At 39.5% G+C, this 18,407-nt stretch overlaps 1 protein-coding gene across 3 annotated transcripts in view; it reads right to left on the bottom strand.

Moving 5' to 3' along the window:
- FNDC3A (fibronectin type III domain containing 3A) overlaps nucleotides 1-18,407 on the bottom strand; it is a 218,322-nt gene that overhangs the window by 69,934 nt on the left and 129,981 nt on the right. For all 3 annotated transcript variants that reach the window (XM_003913872.4, XM_009191925.4, XM_003913873.5), the window contains one exon: nucleotides 2,866-3,103. In XM_003913872.4, the coding sequence (XP_003913921.1) occupies nucleotides 2,866-3,103 (238 nt within the window). The remainder of the gene's footprint in view (nucleotides 1-2,865; nucleotides 3,104-18,407) is intronic.

The raw sequence follows: 18,407 nt of genomic DNA, 5'->3' as shown, positions 1-18,407 counted from the left end.
AATAAAGCCACCATGGAGGAGAAAAAAGAATGTATTACAGTAGAAAGAGAAAGAACTTAATCATTGGATAGATCGGAGAGGGTTAAAATCCTGAGCAATTAACTAGCAGTGTGGCCTTGCAGAAATTACTTAACATTTCTGAGCCTTGGTTTCCTCATTTGAATTTTGCAGAATTTTACTGAAGATTAAGTGAGATAATACACGCGTGAGCATAGTGCCTAGCAAGGTTCAGGCTCACTAACAGTACTGCTAACAGTGAAATGTTGGATCAGATTCCACTTTGAGAATCCATATGAATTGTGCATGGAAAGGGCGTCATGGAGGTATAGCTATTGGTTAGAAAACCACACTGTCAGTAATTAGCATCCAGTGGTAGAATCTCTGGCTTATAACCTCAAGTACAACATGACTCCTCCCTTTTACCACTGGGTAGCTAATTTGTGGATTTGTGTCCTTCACTTTCCTTCACATCAATGTAGATCACATCCATGTATTCTAATGCATATCCCTACAGAATAACAAGGGGTTTTAACAATGCAAAATAGTAATAATTGTAATACTAGCTTTTTCTTACAGTTTTCTCAGATTACAAGAAAAAACTAGTATTTTAAAAACTAAGTCATAATTAGCAGTAAACAAAAATAGGATGAGACTAATCTGCAGTATAAACTTTTGGTACTCAGAAGTATGTTCCTTGGAACACAGCATGAACATCTCCTAGGAGCTTGTTAGAAATGCAGAATCTCAAGCACTACCCAGAGCTACTGAACCAATTTGCATTACTTGGGCAATCGAAGTAAGTTTGACAAATATATATGATACGTGCAATATATCCACTATTTACAGGCTGTGCTGTGTAATTTCAATTTTCTATTTGAAGTTATTTCTTCTGCAAATGTACTGAGCATAAGTGACAGGCAATGCTAAGTGCAGGGAAACAACAGTGATTAAAACAGATTCAGTTCTTAGGGAGTTGATAGTCAAATAAGGGAGATAGACATACAAACACAATGACAAAAAAGAAATTGCGTTAAGTTCTGTGAAAGATGCAAACAAGGTTCAGTGCTAGAGACTGACAAGGTAAGATCAGGAAGGTTTCTCTGAAAACTGAAATTTAAAGGATAAAGGAAATTTATAGAAAAGGCAGACAGACCACCATGTACAGAGGGACCAAGGCAAGAAAGAACTTGGAGGTTTTGAAAAACTGAAGATATAAGGGGACCAAGGGAAAGTAGTGGACAAGGAAGTCGGGGCCACAGGGCAGAACGTTGCAAGGACAGTTTGCAACCAGAGCTAATTTTGCTTCCTAGAGATCATTTGGAAATGTCTGGAGATATTTTTAGATGTCAGAATATTTAAAATGTTGTGTTGCAGTTGTGTGCTACAACTGTGCTACACAATGGCAGTTAGTGCGTAGAGGCCAGGGATGCCTTTAAATATCCTACAATGCAGAGTTTTGTCCTCTACAATGAAGACTTATCCATCCTAAAACATCAATAGTGGCGTGTTTGAGAAACCTTACTCTAGTCTAGGGGAAGGGTTTAGAATTTTATTCTAATTGCAATGGGAAATCACTGAAATAGTTTAAACAGAATAGTCTGATTAATATTTGAAAATAATTACTGTGGCTGAGAATTGATTATTGGGGGCAAGAATGGAAACAAAACCAACTGGAAGGTCATTGTTGCAGTTGTCCTGGCAAGAGCTGATGGTGGATGGATTTGAGTGGCAGTGGGGAAGTAGTAGAAAAAATTCAGAAACTTCTGAAAATAAAACTGATACTAATTGATGTAAGGGTTGGAAAAGGAGAAATCAAATTTGACCACCCGGCTTTCATTTGAGCGAACCAAGTGGCTAGTGGACCACCTACTGAGATGACGGGACAGAAAAAAAGCAAGTCATGGGGGTCCACATTTGACATTTCTGTTTAGAAATGTTCTGAAATGCATGAGACATCTGTGTGGAGTTATTGAGAAGGCAGTCAGGAATAAGTCTGGCGCTTAGAGAGGTTTGGGCTGAAGATATAAATGTGAGAGTTATCAGTATATAGGCAGTGTTTAAAGCTATGAGACATATTAAGATACTATTTTGTGTTTATGTTTGGTAGCCTACTCTTTCCCCAAATTTATTAACTCCCTGAGGGCAGAGGTTACGTTTTTTTTTGTTTTTGTTTTTGTTTTTTTTTTTTTGAGATGGAGTCTCACTCTGTCACCCAGGCTGGAGTGCAGTGGCACTATCTCAGCTCACTGCAACTTCCGCCTCCCTGGTTCAAGTGATTCTCCTGCCTCACCCTCCCAAGTAGCTGGGATTACAGGCGTGTGTCACCACGCCTGGCTAAGTCTTGTATTTTTAGTAGAGGTGGGGTTTCATCATGTTTGTCAGACTGATCTCGAACTCCTGACCTCGTGATCCGCCCGTCTCGGCCTCCCAAAGTGCTGGCATTACAGGCGTGAGCCACCGCATCCGGCCTTGAGGTTATGTTTTTTCAGTCCCTCACAGAGCTTAGCAACTTTGTGTAGTGGCATCACAGCTGATAGGATTTAACAATGCCATGGTTATTCCAGGCTGAACATTTTCTCAGCACCTAGATTGCAGGCCAGAGGAAAAGACCTCTTGTTTGAATGCGCACCACTAAGTAGTGCTGCATGATATGTTACTTCCCCTCTTTGATTTTTCTGTTTACTTACCTGCCTTGAAGGATGATCATGAGGATAAAGCACCTAATATAGTACTTGAGTAAAATAAAAATGCCTGTTATATTATTATCATGTGCTGTTTCTTTAATGTGATATGATAATGGCATCTATTATATCCAAGCAAAGAATATCCAACTCAGTAACAGTGGAATACTTTTAGATGTCTTACCTACATCTCCGTAGACTTGTGAAGACTGATACTGTGGCATATACTGTGTTGTCATGTCTCCAGCTCCAGTCACTGGTGAGTACATATGACGTGGTGGAGGGGGCATCATGGTTGGGACAGGAATGAAACCAGGCAGAGGAGGATGTGGAGAACGGTGGAGAACTGTGTGACCACCAGGGTGAAACTCTGGTGCCTGAGGGACCACGACAACTCTTCGAACACCATTGTCTTCAATAACCTACAACATGAACATAAGATTAAAATTTCTTCCACAGAATATAAGCAATTCTTTTAAAAATGTTAAGAGTAAGGTAGGCATGGTGGCTCATGCCTCTAATTCCAGCACTTTGGGAGGCCAAGGTGGGTGGGTCACCTGGGGTCAGGAGTTCAAGAACAGCCTGGGCAACATGGCGAAACCCTGTCTCTACTAATAATACAAAAATTAGCCGGGCATGGTGGCCCATACTTATAATTCCAGCTACTCGGGAGGCTGAGGCAGGAGAATTGCTTGAACCTAGGAGGTGGAGGTTGCGGTGAGCCGAGATAGCGCCATTGCACTCTAGCCTGGGTGACAGAGCAAGACTGTCTCAAAAATTAAAAAATAAATAAATAAAATAAAAAATAAAATAAAATAAAATAAAAATGTTAAGAGTAAGCATTTTTACACCATTAGAAATTTTAAAATTTTGGAGAATCAACATGAAAAGAACTTATTAAATATACTGGTACATATAAATTAGCACCAAACAAAATGAAGAATTAGTTTTTGTTATACAATATATAAACCTTAAAACACTGATTAGACAAGCTAAAGAATAACATAATAAGTTATGATACTAGATATTTATCCTATGTGCATTTCCTGATGGAGTAATTTTGGTTTAGACACAAGAGGTTCAGGAATCAATTTCTTTTTCTATATTATGACTGGGAGTGGGGGAAAAGAAGTTGTGGAAAGACCAAATAGAAAACAAAACAATTGGATTCAGACTCAATCAGACAATCAATGACATGTTAGAATTTAGATGCAAAATTCTTATGACCATGACCAGGACAATTTTACAGCTGATCATTTCAAGGGACACAAATACTGAATATTATTATATTAACTCCTAGTTAGGAAAAATATCTGTGGCTTTGAGGCTTAGAAATTACAAACTAAAAAAAAACAAAAACAAAAAACAGGAATTACACCGTGGGGATAAATTTTTTTAAATGATAAGACTTACTCCCCTGTGAACCTTACTGGAGCTGCAAAGACACACAGGAAACCCTAAAAAATTAAAGGACTTCATCTCAAAATTAGAAATCCCTCAGTAAAATAGGGCCCTTATTCTTTTAGACTTAAATGGTAACTATTAAGGTATAACAAATGGCTAATACCTTCCTCAGGAAACAGAAAATGATCATAATGTTAAGTGCTAATTTAAAGGCAAATCCTGATTTTCAGGAAGGCAAAGTTTTATTATGCTTAGGGATAGCAAATTATTTTATAAATATATGTGCTTGGTAGGTATAGGTATACTAGAAAACACACTTATCTGGGTATAGATAAGCCTAAATTACAAACATTAAGCAGATTATTAAACTCTCCTTACCTACTGGAGTGTAACATGACTCTAACAGGGGACTAGAAGACCAAATGAATTAACTGTTTTTAATATGCTGGGTCTAGAAACATAATGCCTTGTTTTCAGCAAAATGGATGCCTCAGACCCCTTTCTCCCTATTTAACTCAGTTCTGAATTTAAGCCTCAAGCAAGCACATATGATTGATGGGAACTAAATAATATCTAGAACCCTACCTGAAGGGAATCTAGAAACTGCTGATAGCTTTTTAGGTTCTACCCTACAGGAAGGAACACTGGAAGAAGTTTGAAATGGATTTTAAGTGAGCCAAATCACAGTATCTGTCACAATACCCCTTTCACCTTTATCACTCTCCAATTCACAAATCTTAAAAAACTCTCCATTTCCAAGAGGCTTGTACTTCATATTCATTCAACCTGGTTCTAACCTACCTTCAAAGTCGTATCGTTCTTTTGCAACAAATCCTGAACCATTAACTGCAGTCAGGCTGGTATAATAAAAAACTTGTCTTCACAGTGACTATACATTTCTATACCCTGTACTTTTGTTTATGCAATTTTTCTTCTTCACTTTGCTTCCCTTTAATCTATAATAATCTTGTCTATCCTTCCAATTCTAGCTCTAATTTTACCTCCTCCACTCATTTAAAACATTATTTTTCAGCAAAACAAACTGATAATTCAAAGAAAGAAAAACCTTAGAATGCTATATTAAATATCTGTGGGGAACCCATACTAACAGGGACAGACAAACACAACCAGTAAGTTATTTAGCATGTTGCAAGGTGATAAATACTATGGAAAAGGCAGAGTAGGTAAGGGCTATCAGAAGTGTTGTCAGAAAGGAGCAGGGTACAGAATAAATACAGTGATCAGAGTAGGCCTTATTGGCAAAGTAAAGCTTTAACAGAAACTTCAAGGAAGTGGGAGGAATTAACCACACAGAAATCTGGAAGATTTGTTCTAGGCAGAGGGAACAGTTAGAATAAAGCCCCTAAGGTAGAAGTGGGGTGGTCAGGCACCACGACACAGGCTACTATTAAGGAGTTGGAGTTCATCATTTACTGTCAGTGGAATGGGAAATCATTACAAAGTTTTGGGCGGAAGAGTGATAAAATCTAGTGTTTCTGACTCCCAGAAGATATGTGGTAGGGTCTGGAGACATTTATAGTTGTCACAACTCGGGGAGGGGAAGGGCAGGTGCACTATTAACATCTAGAAAGTAGAGACGCCAGGAATGCTGCTAAATACCCAACAACACAGAGGACAACAAAAACATCATCCCACCTCAAATGTTTACGTTACTACAGTTGAGAATTCCTGATGTAACCTTATATTTGACAGGATTATTCTGGCTGCAGAGTTGAGAACAGATCATAGCGAGGCAAAGACAAAAGCAGGTAAACCATTCAGAAAGCTACTGTAGTAATCTAGGCAAGAGATGATCATGGCTAAGACCTGGGAGGCAGCAGTGGTGATGGTGAGAAGTGACTCACATTCTGCATATATTTAAAAGTAGAGGCCAGGTACGGTGGCTTATGCCTGTAATCCCAGCACTTTGGGAGGCTGAAGTAGGTGGATCATGAGGTCAGGAATTCGAGACCAGCCTGGCCAATATGGTGAAATTCCATCTCTACTAAAAATACAAAAATTAGCCAGGCATGGTGGCATGCACCTGTAGTCCCAGCTGCTTGGGAGGCTGAGGCAGAAGAATCGTTTGAACTCGAGAGGCAGAGGTTGCAGTGAGCCGAGATTGTGCCACTGCACTCCAGCCTGGGTGACAGAGCAAGACTCCATCTCAAAAAGAAAAAAAAAAAAAAGTAAAGAAACAAGACAAGATTAGCTGATGATTCCATGTGGGAAGTGAGAAAAAGTAGTTAGGGAAGAACAGTCTTCCATCAATGTGATGAGGAAGGCTGTGGAGTAGGACAAGTTTTTTTCAGGGGAAGAGATTTGGAGTTTCAAGTTTTGTACTTGTGAGTTTGAAGAGTTTATAAGACAACTTAGTGGAAATGTTGAATAGACTGTTAAGATATACTAGTCTGCAACTCTGGAAAGATTGGGAAGGGATGACCAAGCGAGGCAGAAGAAAAACTAAGAGAGTGTATAGAGTCTGGAAGTTTGGTGAAGCGTGTCAAGGAGGAAGGACTAACTGTGTCAAATGCTGCTGATAGGTCAAGCTTCCCATTCAGGAAGACTAAGAATCTGACCAATGGATTTAGCAATGTAGACATTACTGTGATCTTGGAAAGCAGTTTTGGTATAGCCATAGGGTCAAAGCCTAACTGTAGTGGGTTTAAGAGAAAAAGTAAGGAGAAGAATTAGAGCTAACTGCACAATTTAAAAATGTTCTGCTGCAAAGGGGAATACAGAAATAGGGTGGTGGCTCATAGGAGTAGTGAAGTCAAGAAACTTTCATGTTTTGTTGTTTTCAGGAGTGAAATTGCAAAAGGCTCAAGATACTAATGAAAATAACCCAGCAGAGAACAAGAAACTGATAATGCAGAAGAGAGAAAAGAAAAATGCTAGAAAATGCTAGAAATATGCAGGCAAAAAGGGACGGGTTCCAGTACCCTAGTGGGGGAACCGAGTCTGGACAGGAGCAGGAAAGTTTGTGTTACAGATGTGGAAGTAGAGTTTGTGGGTTGGATGAGAAGGCAGAGCACATAACTGCAGATGTGCAAATACTGGTGGAGGTGTGGGGCTAGGAGTCTGTGTAAGACACCATTTGACTGCTCCCCCATGAACTCTCCCTCAGGTACTACAATCTCAGTGATCTCTCTCTCCTATAATTTCTACTGCATTTATTCTGTATCACTTGTTTGATATTTATAACATTGAAGTGTTAATTTTCCAGATGCATACGTCTTACTCTATAATCTAACGGTTAAGTTTCTCAAGGGACATATATGAACTAGTTGATCCTTGGAACAACGTTAGATACTATCATTATTTCAATTTTTCAGATGGAGAAACTGAGGCACAGAGATGTTAAACAACTTGCCCAGGGTCATATAAGTAGAGAGTGAAGGAGCCAGTATTTGAACTCAGGCAACTTGGCTTCAGATTCCATGTTCTTATCTACTTTGTGGGCATAGAATCCATAGGCCTTCTAGTGTCTTTGTTGTTGTTGTTGTTTACAAGAGATTTGATTAAAAATAAATGGCTAAATTTTATAAGAAATTAAAACCACTTTTCTGCTGAGAAAGAACATTTAAAATACAAAGATAAGCTTGGGGAGAGGAAAATGGAAAGCTACTATTTAACAGGTTCAGAGCTTCAGCTTTCAGCAAGATGAAGAGTTCTGTGGATGGAGAGTGGAGATGGTAGTGCAATGCTGTAAATGCACCTAATGCCATTAAACTGTAAACTTAAAAAAGGTTAAGATGGTAATTTTACGTTATGTGTGTTTCACCACAATTAAAAAAACAGAACAAAACAAAACTCAAACCTAAGATGTAGACACAGGAGGGGGAAAAAAAAAGCCAGATAAGAACTGAGAGCATGGTGAACTCCACTACCTCAAGCAGCCAGTAACTTCAGAGGAAGGCAATAGACTTCAAAACTATTTGCTAAGTCTCCAGGGGCTCAGGTGCTAGGAAATGGCCACCATGTAGAGGTTAGATTTCGTACCAACAGGGTACACCGGTTGTGATGTAAAATAAAATCAGTAAGTTGTGAAAAGGAAAAAAAAGATAAAATATAATTCAAATTTGTCAGTGTTCATAAAAATTAAAATACAGGTAAGGCAATAAAATATAATTAAATGAGGCATTAGCATAGTCTGACCACTTAACCACAGATGCCACCTAATTTCTAAGTAGGCAAAGACATGCTTTTTTTTTTTCTCCTTTATTGAACAGAGACACAATTGAGAAGGGCTGCAGAGAAAGGAAACTGTGTATATTATCTGACATTTTATATTGTGTGTCTTCCTCATCAGAATATAAAGCCCAAGATAAATGTTTTGTTTATTGTTTTTCCCCCCAGGACCTGGAATAGTACCTACCACATGGGTTGATGCTCTAAAAGTTATCTGTTAAATGAATGATATGATCAGATATATATATGTTCTTTTAGCACTAACAGAATGCTACATTTCTTTCTCCCTCTCTTTACACCACCGAAGCTATTAGGGTTCTGTGACCTTCTCAATTCCTACAACCTTAGCTTCCTCTCTACTTTTTGCAACCTACTTCTATGGTCTCACCCTGAACCCAGAACTATTCCAACTTTAAGCTCTTAAACAATAATGTAGCTTAACTTTAAGCTCAAAACAACTTTAAGCTCTTAAACAGTAACACAGACCATTCATTCAGCAAACATTTATGTGTCTACAAACATACACAACAGTTTGTGACCACAATCTCCTTTCTCTCCAGTTCTTATTATATCTCTTCATTCTCATATAAATCTCTTAGGTTTCCCCACCTTGTAGTTTCTCACGTTCCCCTGTCTGTCCCTTTTGGCTGTTGTCCCCAAAAGCAGCAAGAAGACTGAGATCAGATTGATTTGCAAAATCTTTGAAAAAACACACTGACCTCACTGCTGCATGGCATCATAAAGGCAAAATGAAACACCAGGCACAGCTCAAAGGAGTAACCTGAAACTTTTCCCAAAGTCCAGATAGGGTCTTTCCCCACATTATGCGATCTACAATTCCTTCCCTGTTAGGCACCCTCTCACTACCATAACAGCCCACATTCTATTAAAAAGGGAGCCATTACAAGAAAGGCAGAACTTCTGATAGTGCCTTTCAGGAGTCCCATTCAGGTAGTTTATAAACTTCTCTTGGTAAGTTATTAACTTCATCACTGAAATAGCAGAAGTGTTATCCTGTCCTGCAATACAATGCTCTTAGGAACTCTAAGTTAGTACTATTTGCCAGTGAATTAAGTTCCTTCTACTCCTGGCGTCACTTGCTTTGTATTTAAGTTTTATAGTTTTATGTTTTGTTCATTTCCTCATTTGATAACTTAATTCCACTAGCACATATTTCTGCCTCTGTGCAGTACATCAATTTCTTAAAACTTTCCTTATTTGTTAAACTGCAATAATAAAGCTCAGTAAGGTTCTGCCTAAAATAAGGACCAAGCAGGCCCCAGAAATGGCTATGGAGGTTATTTATGTGTAAAGTACATAATCTTGGTGTGTGGACTATGTATCATCTTTTCAAATAGTTTGCTTCTTCTGAAGCTTTTTTTCTCCTCTTCTTCTTCTTTTTTTTTTTTTTTTACTTAGACTTTAAGTTCTGGGATACATGTGCAGAACATGTAGGTTTGTTACATAGGTATACACGTGCCATGGTGGTTTGCTGCAGCCATCAACCCATCATCTGTATTAGGTGTTTCTCCTAATGCTATCCCTCTCCTAGCTCCCCATCCCTCCACAGGCCTGTGTGTGATGTTCCCCTCCCTGTGTCCATGTGTTCTCATGGTTCAACTCCCACTTATAAGTGAGAACATACGGGGTTTGGTTTTCTGTTCCTTTGTTAATTTGCTGAGAATGATGGTTTCCAGCTTCATCCATGTCCCTGCAAAGGACATGAACTCATCCTTTTTTATGGCTGCATACTATTCCATAGTGTATATGCACCACAGTCTATCATTGATGGGCATTTGGGTTGGTTCCAAGTCTTTGCTATTGTGAATAGTGCTGCAATAAACATATGTGTGCATGTGTCCTAGTACAATGATTTATAATCCTTTGGCTATATACCCAGAAATGAGATTGCTGGGTCAAGTAGTATTTGTGGTTATAGATCCCTGAGGAATTGTCACACTGTCTTCCACAATGGTTGAACTAATTTACACTACCACCAACAGTGTAAAAGCATTCCTATTTCTTCACATCTCTTCAGCATCTGTGGTTTCCTAACTTTTTAACTGGCATGAGATGGTAGCTCTTTGTGGTTTTGATTTGCATTTCTCTAATGACCAGTGATGATGAGTTGTTTTTCATGTTTGTTGGCCACATAAATATCTTCTTTTGAGAAGTGTCTGTTCAGATCTTTTGTCCACTTTTTGATGGGGTTGAGTTTTTGTTTGTTTGTTTGTTGTTTTGGTAAATTTGTTTAAGTTCTTTGTAGATTCTGGATATTAGCCCTTTGTCGGACAGGTAGATTGCAAAAATTTTCTCCCTTTCTACAGGTTGCCTGTTCACTCTGATGAGTTTCTTTTGCTGTACAGAAGAAGCTCTTTAGTTTAATTAGATCCCATTTGTCAATTTTGGCTTTTGTTGCTGTTGCTTTTGGTGTTTTGGTCATGAAGTCTTTGCCCATGCCTATGTCTTGAATGGTACTGCCTGGGTTTTCCTCTAGGGCTTTTATTGTTTTAGGTTTTACGTTTAAGTCTTTAATCCATCTTGAGTTAATTTTTGTATAAGGTGTAAGGAATGGGTCCAGTTTCAGTTTTCTGCATATGGCTAGCCAGTATTCCCAACACCAGCTATGGGTTTGTTATAAACAGCCTTGTTATTTTGAGATACGTTCCATCAATACTGAGTTTATTGAAAGTTTTCTGTGTCTATTGAGATAATCATGTGGTTTTTGTCATTGGTTCTGTTTATGTGATAGATTACGTTTATTGATTTATGTATGTTGAACCAGCTTTGCATCCCAGGTATGAAGCAGACTTGATTGTGGTGGATAAACTTTTTCACGTGCTGCTGGATTAAGTTTGCCAGTATTTTACTGAGGATTTTCGCATCAATGTTCATCAGGGATACTGGCCTGAAATTTTCTTTTTTTGTTGTGTCTCTGCTAGGTTTTGGTATCAGGATAATGCTGGTCTCATAAAATGAATTAGGGAGGAGTCCGTCTTTTTCTGTTTTTTGAAATACTTTCAGAAGGAATGGTAACAGCTCCTCTTTGTACCTCTGGTAGAATTCAGCTGTGAATCCATTTGGTCCTGGGCTTTTTTTGGTTGTTAGGCTATTAATTACCCCTTCAATTTCAGAACTTGTTATTTGTCTATTCAGGGATTCTACTTCTTCCTGGTTTAGTCTTTGGGGGGTGTATGTGTCCAGGAGTTTACCCATTTCTTCTAGATTTTCTAGTTTATTTGCATAGAGGTGTTTATAGTATTTTCTGATGGTAGTCTGTATTTCTGTGGGATCAGTGATAATATTCCCTTTATCATTTTTTATTGTGTCTGATTTTTCTCTCTTTTCTTAACAGTTTAGCTAGTGGTCTATTTTGTTCATCTTTTCAAAACAGCTCCTGAATTGATTGATTTTTTTTGAAGGGTTTCTTTTTGTCTCTATCTCCTTCAGTTCTGGTCTGATCTTAGTTATCTCTTGTCTTCTAATAGCTTCTGAATTTGTTTGCTCTTGCTTCTCTAGTTCTTTTAATTGTGACATTAGGGTGTCGATTTTAGATCTTTCCCACTTTCTCATGCGGATATTTAGTGCTATAAATTGCCCTCTACATACTGCTTTAAATGTGTCCCAGAGATTATGGTATGTTGTGTCTTTGTTCTCATTGGTTTCAAACAACATCTTTATTTCTGCCTTCATTTTGTTGTTTACCCAGTACTCATTCAGGAGCAGGCTGTTCAGTTTCCATGCAGCTGTGCAGTTTTTAGTGAGTTTCTGAATCCTGAGTTCTAATTTGATTGCACGGTGGTCTGAGAGACTGTTACAATTGCTGTTCTTTTACATTTGCTGAGAAGTGTTTTTACTTCCAATTATGTGGTCAATTTTAGAATAAGTGTGATGTGGTGAGAAAATGTATACTGTGTGGATTTGGGGTGGAGAGTTCTGTAGATATCTATTAGGTCAGCTTGGTGCAGAGCTAAGTTCAAGTCCTGGACATCCTTGTTAATTTTCTTTCTCATTGATCTGATACTGACAGTGGGGTGTTAAAGTCTCCCATTACTATCGTGTGGGAGTCTGTCTCTTTGTAGGTCTCTAAGAACTTGCTTTATAAATCTGGGTGCTCCTGTATTGTGTGCATATATATTTAGGATAGTTAGCTCTTCTTGCTGTATTGATCCCTTTACCATTATGTAATGCCCTTCTTGTCTCTTTTGATCTTTGTTGGTTTAAAGTCCGTTTTATCAAAGACTAGGATTGCAATCCCTGCCTTCTTTTTTTTTTTTTTTCCCCATTTGCTTGGTAAATATTCCTCCATCCCTTTATTTTGAGCCTATGTGTGTCTCTGCATGTGAGATGGTCTCCCAAATACAGCACACTGATGGGTCTCGACTCTTTATCCAATTTGCCAGTCTGTGTCTTTTAATTGGGGCATTTAGCCCATTTACATTTAAGATTAATACTGTTATGTGTAAATTTGATCCTGTCATTATGATGCTAGCTGGTTATTTTGCCCGTTAGTTGCTGCATTCTCTTCATAGAGTCAATGGTCTTTACAATTTGGCATGTTTTTGCAGTGGCTGGTACTGGTTTTTCCTTTCCATATTTAGTGCTTCCTTCAGGAGCTCTTGTAAGGCAGGCCTGGTGGTGATGAAATCTCTCATCTCGGCATTTGCTTGTCTGTAAAGGATTTTATTTCTCCTAAACTAAGCTTATGAAGCTTAGTTTGGTTGGATATGAAATTCTGGGTTGAAAATTCTTTTCTTTAAGAATGTTGAATATTGGCCCCCACTCTCTTCTGGCTTGTAGGGTTTCTGAAGAGAGATTTGCTATTAGTCTGATGGGGCTTCCCTTTGTGGGTAATCTGATCTTTCTCTCTGGCTGCCCTTAACATTTCTTCCTTCATTTCAACCTTGGTGAGTCTGACGATTATGTGTCTTGGGTTTTCTCTTCCCAAGGAGTATCTTAGTGGTGTTCTCTGTATTTCCTGAATTTGAATGTTGGCCTGTGTTGCTAGGTTGGGGAAGTTCTCCTGGATAATATCCTGAAGAGTGTTTTCCAACTTGGATCCATACTCCTCATCATTTTCAGGTACACCAATCAAACATAGGTTTGGACTTTTCACATAGTCCCATATTTCTTGGAGGCTTTGTTCATTCATTTTCATTCTTTTCTCTCTAATCTTGTCTTCACACTTTATTTCATTAAGTTGATCTTCAAAGTCTGATATCCTTTCTTCCGCTTGATTGATTTGGCTGTTGATACTTGTGCATGCTTCACAAAGTTCTTGTGCTGTGTTTTTCAGTTCCATCAGGTCATTTATGTTCTTCTCCTAAACTGGTTATTCTAGTTAGCAATTCCTCTAACCTTTTTTCAAGGTTCTTAGCTTCCTTGCATTGGGTTAGAACATGCTCCTTTAGCTCGGAGGAGTTTATTATTACCTACCTTCTGGAGCCTACTTCTGTCAATTCGTCAAACTCATTCATTCTCCGTCCAAATTTGTTCACTTGCTGGCGAGGAGTTGTGATCCTTTGGAGGAGGTTTTTGGAATTTTCAGCCTTTTTGTGCTGGTTTTTCCTCATCTTCATGGATTTATCTACCTTTGGTCTCTGATGTTGGTGACCTTCGGATGGGGTTTCTGTGTGGACATCCTTTTTCTTGATGTTGATGCTATTCCTTTCTTTTACTTTTCCTTCTAATAGTCAGGCCCCTCTGCTGCAGGTCTGCTGGAATTTGCTGGAGGTCCACCCTGACCCTGTTTGCCTGGGTATCACCAGCAGAGGCTGCAGAACAGCACAGATTGCGGCCTGTTCTTTCCTCTGGAAGCTTCGTCCCAGAGGGGCACCCACCAGATGCCAGGTGAAGCTCTCCTGTATGAGGTGTCTGTCGACCCCTGCTGGGAGGTATCTCCCAGTCAGGAGGCACTGGGGTTAGGGACCCACTTGAGGAGGCAATGTGTCCCTTAGCAGAGCTCGAGGGCTGTGCTGGGAGATCCACTGCTCTCTTTAGCCGGGAGGCAGGAACGTTTAAGTCTGCTGAAGCTGCACCCACACCTGCCCGTTCCCCCAGGTGCTCTGTCCCAGGAAGATGAGAGTTTTATCTATAAGCCCCTGACTGGGGCTGGAGCCTTTCTTTCAGAGATGTCCTGTGTCCAGAGAGGGAGGAGGGAATCTAGAGAGGCAGTCTATGGCTACAGTGGCTTTTTGCTGAGCTGAGGTGGGCTCCACCCAGTTCCAACTTCCTGGTGGCTTTCTTTACACTGTTGGGCTGGGTGTGAGACATGGCCTACTCAAGCCTCAGTTAATGGCAGACGCCTGTCCCCCATCAAGCTTGAGTGTCCTAGGTGGACTTCAGACTGCTGTGCTGGCAGCAAGAATTTCAAGCCAGTGTGGATCTTAGCTTGCTGAGTTCTGTGGGGATGGGATCTGCTGAGCTAGACCACTTGGCTCTATGACTTCAGCCCCCTTTCCAAGGGAGTGAACGGTTCTGTCTTGCTGGTGTTCCACGAGCCACTGGAGTATGAAAAAAACCTCTTGCAGCTAGCTCAGTGTCTGCCGAAATGCCTGCCCAGTTCTGTGCTTGAAACCCAGGGCCGTGGTGGTGTAGGCACCCAAGGGAATCTCCTGGTCTGTGGGTTGTGAAGACTGTGGGAAAAGTGTAGCATCTGGGCCAGAATGCACGGTTCCTCATGGCACAGTCCCTCACAGCTTCCCTTGGCTAGGGGAGGGAGTTCCCCAATCTCTTTTGTTTCCTGGGTGAGGCGATGCCCCACCCTGCTTCAGCTCGCCCTCTGTGGGCTCGTCTTTGTGGAAGACTCAAAGTCTTACATACTGGAAACTTAAATTAACTAAAAAATGACGAGACTAGATTTTTGTCTTTGGATTACCCTGTGTAATGAAAATGACATGTTTTCTACAGATCATCTTCATCTTAAATTAAGATTAATAATAGTAGCCCACTAGCCTCACATAATCCTTCCAGGAAGACTATAGTTAAAATTAATTTATGTGACAACTACTTATGGGATACCTACTACATTTGAGTTACCGCAAGAACACAAAAATAATTAAAAGGCAGTTCCTATCCTAAGGAACCTAAAATCCTGTAGGAGTAAAAATACATATGCAGTTGTCCCTTGGTATGCATGGGGGACTGGTTCTAGGACTTTCCGTGGAAACCAAAATCTTCTAATGCTCAAGCCTCTGATATAAAATGGAGTAGTATTTGCTTATAACCTACAACATCCTCTGGTATACTTTAAATCATCTCTAGATTACTTATACCTAATATAATGTAAATGTTGTGTAAATAGTTATATTGTATTGTTTAAGAAATATGACAAGAAAGTCTATACATGTTCAGTATAGATGCAATTTTTTTTCAAATATTTTCAATCTGTGGTTGGTTGAATCCACAGATTTGGAACCTAAGGATATGAAGGGCTAACTGTTCATAATTATATTAGGTGATATGTATTATAACCAAGAAGTGGTTCAATACCACTTCCGGTATTGAAGTGATCTAGGCCCTCAAGGATCGGTAGAATTTTAGAAGGCAGAAATGGAGAAATGAATAACATTCCTTAGATAACTGCGTTAAGGAAACACCAAGTAAGCATGTGAGAAATGTTTGGCTACAAAAATGGACATAATTGGAAGTATTAAGAAAATGGTGCCAAGGCAAAACCAGGACAGAACCGTGTAAAGCCTTAAATGTCAAGAAATTTAAACTTCGTTGAGTGGACAAGCCGGCTATAGGCTCTTTAACCAAAGAATTGCTATAGGAAGATTATCTCTGTGGCTCTTGGTCTAAAGATATAGAACCTCAACTCGGATGATTATCTGATTTACAAATATTTACTGAGCCCCTACTATATGACAGGCTATATACTCAGCATTGAGGATATAAAGATGAGTAAGAGTCTTATATGATCTAGGCTTCTTACTTCTTACCTCATTCCCTACTATTCTTCCTTGATGAATCAGTCTAGTCATATTGACCTCCTTGCTGTTCCCAGGCATGCTGTCATCTTAGGCCACTTGCACTGGCCATTTCTGTCCAGAATCCTGTTTTCTCAGAGAGATGCATAGCTAACCCCCACCTGTCCTTCAAGACTTGGCTGAAATCTTACCTGCCCAATGAGGCCTATTCTGACCACTCTATTGTAAAATATAACCAGCTCGAACACATTATAGAATTTTTTTTTTTTTTTGAGACAGAGTCTCACTCTGTCTCCTAGGCTGGAGTGTAGTGGTGCAATCTCCGCTCACTGCAACCTCCACCTCCCAGGTTCAAGCAATTCTCCTGCTTTAGCCTCCCTAGCAGCTGGGATTGCAGGCACCTGCTACCATGCCCAGCTAATTTTTGTATATTTTGTAGAGACAGGGTTTCACCAGGCTGGTCTTGAACACCTGACCTCAGGTGATCCGCCCACCTTGGCCTCCCAAAGTACTGGGATTACAGGCGTGAGCCACCGTGCCCAGCAAACATTATAGAGTTTATCCACTTTTTATTTTCCTCTCCCCATAAGAATATAAACCACAGAGTGGCATGAGTCTTTGCCTCTTTCAGTCATGGACGTATTCCAAGCATCCAAGCGTGCCTGACATATATAAACACTCAATACATATTTGTGGAACACTGTTGAATATACGAACTGTAAGAATTCATAATCTCAGGAATTAGTTTCATAAGTTTATGAAAAGAGGAATATATGTATCAATAATATGCCATGAAAGCCTAAAGGGAGAAGCACCTGCAAAGGCTCAGGGAAAACTGCTTTCAGAGCTCACGATGAAGTGAAATGAAAAGGGTAGGAGTTTGCCACAAACAATAAAACAAAAAGGTACTGTAAGATGAGAGAACAGCAGATAACCTACAAGTGCACTGAAAGAACTTGTCTTAATCATCTTTTTATCACTAGCTCCCAATACAGAGCTTAGTACGTGGTGCCACTCAATAAATCATGAACTGAACTATGCTAGAGAACAGTCTTCATGTAAGAGAAGATCTGAGAAGGTGCAACAGAGAAGTAGAAAAAAAAAAAATCAGGGCAGCATGATGTCAAGGAAATCTGCAGTTAATCTTATCAGTGGTACCAAATTTTACCAGAGGTCAAAGACGACCAGGCTGGAAAGTAGGCCTTTGGATTTGGTACACAGTGGAGGGCAGTTTTAGTAGAGTAATATAGACAGAATGCAGACTATATCAAGGAGTCAGTGTGCTAAACCAAAGTAGAGATAGTTAGTAGAGACTATTCTGAAAAGCTTACAAGGTAATTGTAGTACATGATCTCATCTCATGAGGAAGGCACTGAGACTGAAGGAAGTTGATTTGCCCAAGACTATGCAGCCAGCAAAGGTTTGAAATAAGATATGGATTCTCCTTTTCTGACTCTAAATCTCATTCCATTCTCTCCTTCCCAGTGCGCTCCTTTTGCCGTCGTTCATGTGATTGCGTGCTTCACAGAGTGGGCAGAAAATCCACCCCAATATCCCACCACCAATATTCTGGCATAATCAGGGAGGAAGTAACAGAGGGTCTGAAGAAAACTTCAAGTGTAAATTCAATGCTAGGGAAAGAAACTGATTATTTCCCAAAATAGACTGAGGCAACGAGTGCAGACTATACGAAACCTCAGTAGTGGAAGATATTGAACACCTGCAGATTTTACAGTTTAATTCAGTTTGCCTGTGTTCATAAATTACTATAAGGTCAGAGCTTTCCAGCCATTGTGCATAAAAGGTTACAGGTGTATGGAGATACTGATTCCCCTCATCCCTCAGGGTTGCAGAGCTAAACTCTTTTCTATTGAACACAACATGCCATACAATTATCATCAGTGTCTGAGATTCTTTGTATGAATAAAGTTGGAAGCATTGTCTTGGGTTACATCTGAGCAAATGACTAAATTTTAAAATGTCAATGTAGGCACCTTTACAACCTAAAATATTATTTTTATTTAGTCATATATTTAGGGAGATAAAATTCTAGAATGAATTTTCTTTTGTGACTTAATACCCAAAGACAAAGCCAAATGATGAGTGCTGCCAATAAAAATTTTTCTTCCTTTCCAAACGTACTAAGATACTTGAAATAGATTTATGATAGATACACAACATTTGGTGAGCCTCAGTAATT

The sequence above is a fragment of the Papio anubis genome, chromosome 15, assembly GCF_008728515.1.
Source record: "Papio anubis isolate 15944 chromosome 15, Panubis1.0, whole genome shotgun sequence".
Classification (NCBI taxonomy): Eukaryota; Metazoa; Chordata; class Mammalia; order Primates; family Cercopithecidae; genus Papio; species Papio anubis.
The sequence above is the reverse complement of the archived record's forward strand: the minus strand, read 5'-3'. Positions and strand labels throughout refer to the sequence as shown.